The sequence below is a fragment of the Grammomys surdaster genome, unplaced genomic scaffold, assembly GCF_004785775.1.
Source record: "Grammomys surdaster isolate TR1022 unplaced genomic scaffold, NIH_TR_1.0 97, whole genome shotgun sequence".
Classification (NCBI taxonomy): Eukaryota; Metazoa; Chordata; class Mammalia; order Rodentia; family Muridae; genus Grammomys; species Grammomys surdaster.
In genome coordinates, this window is record NW_021604576.1 from 20,058,258 (window position 1) to 20,067,680 (window position 9,423).

Below are 9,423 nucleotides of genomic sequence, written 5' to 3' on the forward strand. Positions count from 1 at the left end.
CCCAAGAGGAAATGTTTTAATGGCGGGGGGTGGGTGGAGGCAGACTTGGGCAGGTTCACAGTTATATGAGTTCATTAATGTATTGTCTCTGCCATACCTAAAAGACATCATTCCACAACACTCTCCTCCTTCCTTTGATTCATATTTTTCCTGCCCACCTACACTCCCCACCCTCGTTCCAAAATGTTCACTGAACCTTGGAGGGCTGATTTACATAACACATTGAGGACTCGGCATTCAGCAGTCACTCTGTAGTTACTCTGAATTCACTGTTGCCCACTGGATAAAGAAGTTTCTCTGTCCAGAGCTGACAACACTTAGAAGGTACTTCCGTGAGTACTCCCATTTATCAAAGCAACACTAGTAGTTTCTTCATTAAGGCTTACACCACCCATGCTGTTAGCTCTAGCTATGTATACATTAGCAGGTATGAATTCCCTTCTGTGGAGTAGGACTCAACCAGGAAGCAGTTAATTACCCCAGTTACAGTCATACTAGTGGACACATCTTGCCTGGCAGGACAGCAGTCTAGCATGCAAGGGCCACAGGTAAGTAAGGTTATTGATTACTCCTCTCCTCCAGCCTATAGCATCTTCTGGCATTATGAAAGCTACCCAGCAGGGAGGAAACTCCAGCCCAGTTCCAGCTTGATTTCTCAATGTCCTGTAACTGATGGATATTATATCTTACCTAATACAGGTGGGCAACCAAGGAGCTTGTATTGGTTTAGGGGCCCAAGGAGCTTTCCTGAATAACAAGTCATAAAGTGGCATCCCTCCTGGCACTGAGATTATTTTAATAGGCTCTGAGAACAGTTTTATGCATCCACACAGCATACTGCCATTCAAACTTTAAAAAAAAATTTAATTAGCTTACACAATAATTGGTTTACATATAGTTTTCTCACACATCCTTAGGTTTGGTTGTCCCTCTCCCCTCAGTTCTCCCCACTTACATTCTCCACCCCTTCTCTTCCTCTTTTCATGTTTATAGCAGATGTGTTCTACTATCCCTGCCCCTACCCCTTCCCAGGATTCTCATGGGTCCCTTCCCAGCCTGTGCACATAACTAACTTCTAATAAATGCCCATACATAAAAATTAGAAGTTAGGAGAGAACATAACAGTGTTTGTTTTTCTGAGCCTGGGTTATCTCACGTATAAATCTTGTGGATATCTACAGGTAGGATAATGAAAGTAGTTATGTCTGACACAGTGCGCAAAAATCAATTCTAAATGGATCATAGACCTTTAAGTAAGATTTAAAATTGTTAGAAGAAAAAGTAGGAAAAACTATTTTAAGATTTAAATTTTAAATTAAATTTAAGGCAAATATAAGGACTTTCTAAATAGCACTTCAGTCACTCAGGAAATAACATAACATTTAACAAACGGAACCTCATAAAATTAAGCATGTATATATTAAAGCAAACAGTCAAGTGAAGAAAGTGTACAGAGTGGGAGAAAATTCTGCCAGCCATACATGATAGAGGAGTAATATCTAGAATGTGTAAGACCTTAAAAAAACTAATCAAGAAAACAACCAAGGCAAAAAATGAACTATGAAACTGAACAAAGAGGTCTCTAAAAGTTAATAAATGGTGACACAGCACTCAGGAGGCAGAGTCAGGAGGAACTGAGTTTATACCAGCCTGGTCTATATACTGAGTTCCAGAACAGCCAGAACTTGTACGGTGAGACCCTGTCTCAAAAAAAAAACAAAATGTGTGTGTGTGTGTGTGTGTGTGTGTGTGTGTGTGTGTGTGCCAGTAAATAATTTTAAAGTATTCAACATCATTAGCCATCTCAAAATGCAAATTTAAACTACTTTGAGATTCCATCTCACTGCAATCAGAGTGGTGGTTATCAAGAAAACAAATGACCACAGATCCTAGGAAGAATGTAGGGAAAGAGAAAATTGTCTGCTGCTGTGCTGGTGGAGGTATACACTGGAACAACCACTGTAGAAATAAGTATAGAAGTATAAGTATGGCTCAGCTAGACCATGTCTGGATATATACCAAGGGCTCCATTATCTACTGTGAAGACCTGCATTTCTATGTTTGTTGATGCTCTTTCACAGTAGCAGGGAAATGAATTCAGTCTACCTGTCCATGAAAATGTACCTGTACATTTTTTTTTATAAAAAAAAAAACTATTAAAATTTTTGTCTGGGCTAGAGAGTTGGCTCAGTGATTAAGAGCACCAGCTGTTCTTCCAGCCCTGAGTTCAATTCCCAGCAACCACATGGTGGCTCACAGCCATCTGTAATGGGATCAGATGCCCTCTTCTGTTGTGTCTAAAGGCAGCTACAGTGTACTCTGTACTCATATACATAAATAAATAAATCTTTAAAAAATTTTTTTTTTTGTTTGAAACAAGGTTCCCTGTCCTGCTTCTGTCTTCCAAATGCTTGAATTGCCGCCGTGTATGCCATTCCTGGCTACATCCTATTTATTTAGTAATTTTTTAAAACCTCTACTAAAAGGGTTAAAAGTTTAAATTATTTTCTGAAAAAGTACTAAGGTATACTCACATCATTAGCAATTTTTTTAGCTTTTGGTTAATGAATGCCTGTCCTTCTCAGGTGCCAGTATGTACCCTTTGGGGTAGTAAAGGGAATGAAGACTCGAAGAGGAGATGTCACTTTTCTGGAAGATGTCTTAAATGAGGTTCAGTCAAGGATGCTACAGAACATGGCGTCCATTAAGAGTAAATTCTCCTTACCAATTGCATGCTTTCAAGGACTTCCACTGAACCTGATCAGAAGTACCTTTGACTACTTTGATATGAAGTCCAGTTGTTTGTTAATATAACTTTAGTCTTTCTTTTATGGACAACTTTAACATTCTCATCTGTTTTCAGAGTCATCTTGTGGAACTGTTTGCATTATTTTGTATACGTCTGCATGTGTGCAAGTGTACATGTGCATACATTCATGTTGAGCCAAGAGGAGTTCTCAGATGCTGTCCACTTTTTATAAAACACAAATAGGATCTCCCACTGGCTCGGCTGGCAGGCCATTGAGGCTCCCTAGGACAGGGTTACAAGCATGCACCACCACACTCAGTTTGTTTATACATAAGTTCTGGTTCATACTCAGGTCCTAGTGCTTTCAAGCTGTCATAGTTTTCTATTTCTGTAAAAAGTCACCAAAAACAAAGCAACATATAAAAGAAAGCATTTAATTTGGGGCTCATGGTTCCAAATGGTTAGAGTCTATGACCATCATGTGGGGAAATGGCGGCAGACAGGCAGACAAGACATTGGAACAGTAACTTGAGATCCACAAGCAAAAGGCAGAGAGAAAGCTAACTGGGAATGACTTGGGCGCTTGAAACCTCAAAGTCCACCCCTCAGTGACTCAATTCCTTCAAAAAAGCCATACCTCCTAATCTTCTCCAAGCAGTACCACCAACTAGGGACCAAACATTCAAATATGAGCCTATGGGGACTATGCTCATTCAAACCACTATATTGGGCAAGCACTTTACCAACTAAGCTATCTTTTAGCCCAAATCCTTATGTTGCAAATAGGATCCATGTAACTAAAGTTCACATAACTGTTTAATCTTCACCGTTGGAAAAATAACTGTGTGCTGTATCTAATACCTTACAAGGGATATTTCTAAAGACAAATAAGTTCATGTCTCTTCACTTTGATGTAGGCAGGGGAACTGACTTAGGTAAATTAGCCCAAACTAGGAAGGCAAAGCAGCCATTATCATCTTATTTTTTGATTGTATGTTTCAGATTTTTTTCTCAAGTTGATTCATTATTCTTGAACAATATGATGCAGATTGAAAGTATCTGACTTTATCTGTTTCAGCAACAAAAAAAGTGGAAAACCCTCAGGAGACTGCAGAGAGAGTGGGGCTTGCAGCTCTCATCATCCAGGTATGTTAGGACTCTGTCCTCTGACACCTTTTTGTGTTGTGTGTAGCAAACCCAGGGTAACAATGTACTCTCATTCTAGGACTTCAGAGGCTTGCTCTTATCCGACTATCAGTTCAGTTGGGATCGTGTTTTCCAGAGTCGTGGAGACACTGGAGTCTTCCTGCAGTATACCCATGCCCGCCTCTGTAGGTGAGACGGGGCTGCAGGGGAGCCTGGTGTGGTTCTAAGACCAGTGGCTGGCCCTCTTTTCTGGACTAGCCAACAGCTCTAACTCAAAACTGAGCAAAGCACAGCAGCTCTCCGATTGCTAAGCATTCACTTATAGTGTAAAACACCCATTATAAGAAACACTTTTTCACATTGCCTTACTTCATCCTCAGTAACTCTGCCAAAGGACATCCTGTCACCTACATTTTAAGAGACACCGAAAATATTTGAGAAAATGAGGATTTCCCCAAAATTTCCTAAAGCTAGGAGTCGTCACATGCAGCTGTGAGCCTGTGAATAACTAACTGATCCTTTTACATCTGTTTAAACTTCGGTAACAGTTTGGAAGAGACTTTTGGATGTGGGTATCTCAATGACTTCAATGTTGCTTGTTTGCAAGAGCCACAGTCGGTGTCAATTCTCCAGCATCTTCTCAGGTATGAAAGTCCTATTATTACCACGTCTGATACTCTAACTAAATCAAGAGCATTGTTGATTTCTAGAGTCCTCAGTTCACAGGCTGCCTCCTGCCTGTAGGTAAGCCTGAAAGGAATCTGCCTTTGGGGAACAGATTGAGGGCACAGATCAAGCTCATGTTCAAGGTTAATCCTAGTCTTAAAAATATTTTCTTTCATATATGAAAGAAAAATGCACATTTTTCCCAGGTCTTTTTCACATGCTTACCACCCAAGGTATTTAACATCCTAACATGTTAACTTCATATAACAAATGACCAGGGCTGGAGAGATGGCTCAGTGGTTAAGAGCACTGACTGCAATTCCAGAGGTCCTGAGTTCAAATCCCAGCAACCACATGGTGGCTCACAACCATCTGTAATGAGATCTGATGCCCTCTTCTGGTGTGTCTGAAGACAGCTACAGTGTATTCATATATAATAAATAAATAAAATCTTTAAAAAAAAAAAAAAATGACCAGACTGTGTCCTTCATCTTTTAGGTTTGATGAGGTACTTTATACATCATCTCAGGACCTACAGCCAAAGCACATCGTTAGTTACCTCTTAACTCTAAGGTAAATTTTTAATCTCCCTATTTTCTTTTAAAAATCTTTTTAAGATTTATTTTTATCTGTGTATGTGTGTGTGTGTGTGTGTATACATGCTTACACACAGGCATGCATGCTAGTTTACCTTAATGATAAACTCAGTCACCAATATGGATAGGTGCTCCATTGAGGAAAGAAATCAAAGCACTTACCCTTGGAGGGTTTACCCAGGAGTAAGCTGAAGCGTTTCCTCCATAGCTTCTATCTGTAGCTTCTGAGTTACTGTAAACTCAGCCTACCTATAAACTTTTCTCCTATATGCATCTGTACCTGTGCCTGTCTGAATGCTCTTGTCAGTCCCTAACAAAGGGCTTTGCTCTCTATTGAACAGAAGAGAAAGCATCACATGGGAAAGAAATATAAGACACTTTTCAGGTCTTTAACTGAGTGTTTTACACAGGAGGAACTCCACTGACTCCAGCTGGCCAGAGGCACTCAGAATAGCAAGCAGCACTGCAAACATAGCATTATTGAGCAATATCCATATGTTCTTTTCAGCATTTATTGTGGATATTAATTATGTAAGGTCTCTTTTGTCATATCTGCTATTTCCAACCTGCATTGCTCTCTATGGGTCAAGGACATGGAAGAATGCATAATTTAAGATGAATGCATAACTTAACAGTGGCTTAGATTGGTAAAAAGTAATTACCTGGGAAGTCATAGACAAGTAAGGTTGGTTGTGAAATTGTTCTCTTAAAGGCAGGTTAAATAAACAGGTTAAATACACAACTGGATATCTGTCTAGGCTTTAAGTGTCTTCTGGCTGTTTTAACTTGGCTAAGTTAAGGTCCAGCCAGAGTTCCAGTCTCTTTGATGTAAGAGATACTGTCATACAAATGGTATCACTATATGTGTGGGGGTCCTTTGGAGGCCACCAGATCCTCTGAAGCAGGACTTACGGGCAGTTGTGTTCTGCCTGACATACGTGCTGGAAGACAGTACGTTCTCTTATCTGCTGGGCCCTCTCTCCAGCCCCTCTGTTTTCTTTCTTTCATCAAAAGCTTTCCTATAGCCGGGCGGTGGTGGTGCACGCCTTTAATCCCAGCACTCGGGAGGCAGAGGCAAGAGGATTTCTGAGTTCGAGGCCAGCCTGGTCTACAGAGTGAGTTCCAGGACAGCCAGGGCTACACAGAGAAACCCTGTCTCGAAAAACCAAAAAAAAAAAAGCTTTCCTATAAGCAAATCCTCTGCCATAAAACTTGCTTTAAGTTATAGAAATTGTTACTTCTCTGATGACTAGATTTCATTTTATTTATTCAGTGATATAAGGTAGTATCATAGGTAAGGACAGTGGCATAGGTGATCATAACAAAGGGACATGTGTGTTGTCAGAAAATGGACATACTAGATGCTGTTCACCCAGCCCACTTTGAGAGAATCTGGGCTTCTCCGGAGGAAGTAGCAGGTGATAATCAGGAGAAGCAATGCCTGGGAAGTAGGGGAAGGTCCATAGTTGAGCAAAAACTACAACTCTAACGGCTGAAGGGGTGAGAATGATGAGTGCAGGCTTTGGGCTTAGACGGTGTTCAGGGTGCTCAGTCCATGTTACTGTTCTAAGCAGAGACAACAAAGTCACGTAGAGCTTAGGGAGCGAATGAATTAGAAAGCCAATCAATGCAACTGGTTGAAATTTCTTGGTGATTTGAATGCTTTTACTTGAATAAATCTAAAGAAGGAACATTTTACTTTTACTCACTGTTTACTGAAATGAGAGAATACTGCAACTTTGTTATTAATTATACGTTTTACCTTCCCTCTCAGGTGTCTGTTGTTTGGGAAAGGGTCTCACTGTGTGGTCCAGGCTAGCCTGGGACTCATTTCATCTTGTTGTTTCTGTTCCCTAAGTCCTACAGCCCTACCCCTGATTCCCTTAGATTTAAATAGGTTTGATTGCTTTTGTTTGATTGCTTTTGTTTGTTTTGGGTTGATTTTTTTTTAATTTTTTAAATTTTCTACTTACATATAAAGGCAAAGCCAAAAAGTAAAATGTCACTTAATAATTAAATGATAATCATGTGCATTTCATGGCTCATTGCTGCCATGCCTTCACAGAAAACTGCTTCAAGGAGTGAGTATCCAAGTGTGTATGCACTGCATTGATAACTAGTTTCTATCCCATGTCAGTTGACATAGGGGAAAGGGTACACCATGTTATGCTTTTAAAAGTTGTCTACATAAGGAAGTACTACTTGTTAGAAAAGCATGCCCTATTTCTATAAAACAGTGGAATCACAATCTTAAAAGACTTGCCATTTGGTAGATGCAAAACTCAAATCTAAAGCTCTAGTGTTTTGCTGTATTACAGACATGCAAATGCATTTGATTCAAACTTCAGATAGCTTTAGTGCCTCTGAGCTTTAAAGTGTTGGATTAGGAATGACTCATGGGACAGGAAGTTACTGTTGGTCCTCATTGTGATTTCTCTCTTGCTTATTTCAGTCACCTTGCAGCTGTGGCACATAAAACACTCCAAGTGAAAGACAGTCCTCATGATGTGGCTGCGGTATGTTAAATTGAATGTCCTCTATGTAACCACTTGGCAGCGGAAACTAGTAGTATAAAATGTTAGTATTAAGCCTTAGGAATTTTTCTGACCTATCTTCTGTTGTTTAACTGCAACAGTATTCTTTCTGACCTAGGTAATGAATAGAATGGGGCTGTAATATCACTGTTATTATCAATAAATCCCCAAACAGTAGCCTATCAAGTACATCTTCCACACATTCAGCCTCGCCCACTGCACGCACGTCCTCTCTATGCTGCTCTTCCTGTAAGAGAGGCCAGAATGTATTTCTGCTTGCCTAGAATATGCACAGGACTATCAAGCAATATTCCTACTTTAAATTAGAATTACTTCTAAAACCATTCTTTTTTTTGCTTATTGCTAATATACTATTGAGCTTTTAATCATTCTTTTTTTTATAGGCCAGACTTCACCTTTTCAAAGCTGTCCGTTCTGTCTTAGCCAATGGAATGAAACTTCTTGGAATTACACCTGTATGTAGAATGTAATTTCAAGATAAAGTATGTTTTTCATGAAAATGAGTTCTAGTTGTTATCAGATGCCTTGCTGTTCAGAATATAATTTAAAGTATTATTCTGTCCCAGAATATGTGTAGTAGAGTGTTTGTTTTGAGCTTTTTGGGGGGGTTGTTTTGGGGACACAATTTCTCTATGCAGCCCTGGCTGTCCTGAAATTCACTCTGTAGACCAAGCTAACCCTCACAAAGATCCACCTGCCTGTGCCTCCTGAGTGCTAAGTTTAAAAGTTTAAAAGTGTGCTCCGTCATCACCTGACCAGAATATACTTTTTTAACTTTTTTTGATTCTTTGTGAACTTCACATCATGCACCCCAATCCCACTCATCTCCCCATCCCCTTGCAACCTCCCCTCCAAAATAAAAAAATACACAAACGACAACCACAACAAAAAGCATAGAAAACATCTCATCATGGAAGCTATAGTATGTCACAGTGTGTCCCACAGTATATCCTTCTGTCCACACAGCTTCACCAGCAAAATGTTCATTGCAATGGGTCACTGGTCTGATTTGAGACTTCTGGCTTCTATGACACCACCAATATTGGATCTTCATTGAGTTTTCTCCTGTGGGACAGTGGACCAATGCCAGGAAACTTGGTAGGGTTGAATAGGTAAGAGACCTGGCACCAATGGCACCCACCTGAGACGGTAGCTGTCTCCCTGCTCCCGTCGGTGATGTAGCCCAGAACATGCTAATGAAGTATCTAGAGACCCTGAGGGTTTAGCCAAAGCTTCCCTTCCCAGGCATTCCTTCCCACAAAAGGTATTTAATCTCTGGTCCACCCTGAGAAGATAGTATGTACCCATTTTCCACAATGAACAATCAGTAAACAGTTTGGAAGCAAGGACTATCTCTTCCATCAAGAACTGTTGCTGTAGGGAATCATGGGAAGGCTTTCGCCTAAAGAGTTACAGCCCAAGTCTCCCACAGAAGGCCCCTCTGCATTCCCAGACAGCCACTGCTAAGCTAAGGACATTCGCAAATGTGCTAAGCCAGAGTTCTCCATTCCCCCAGCCCTGGGCTCATCATTGTCCTCAGCCTGTGGGCCCCCAACACCATTGCCAGCTCCCCTTCACGCAGCTGCACCTGGATGTCCAGGAGTTTGGTAGCCTCAGGCCCTGGGCTCCTCATCACAGGCTGGGTGACCCCCAACCCTCCATTCCAACTCCACTGTGCAGTTTTCCAGCAACAACTGGATGCCCAGGAGTC

The 9,423-nt window shown here is 40.8% G+C and overlaps 1 protein-coding gene across 1 annotated transcript in view; it reads left to right on the top strand.

Annotated features, from left to right (window-relative positions):
- Rars2 (arginyl-tRNA synthetase 2, mitochondrial) overlaps window positions 1-8,280 on the top strand; it is a 47,620-nt gene extending 39,340 nt beyond the window's left edge. The window contains exons 14-20 of the mRNA XM_028780893.1: window positions 2,586-2,710; window positions 3,828-3,895; window positions 3,975-4,084; window positions 4,444-4,539; window positions 5,060-5,134; window positions 7,610-7,673; window positions 8,096-8,280. Coding sequence (XP_028636726.1) covers window positions 2,586-2,710; window positions 3,828-3,895; window positions 3,975-4,084; window positions 4,444-4,539; window positions 5,060-5,134; window positions 7,610-7,673; window positions 8,096-8,182 — 625 coding nt within the window. The 3' untranslated portion in view covers window positions 8,183-8,280. The remainder of the gene's footprint in view (window positions 1-2,585; window positions 2,711-3,827; window positions 3,896-3,974; window positions 4,085-4,443; window positions 4,540-5,059; window positions 5,135-7,609; window positions 7,674-8,095) is intronic.
- The last annotated feature ends 1,143 nt before the right edge of the window (window positions 8,281-9,423 follow it).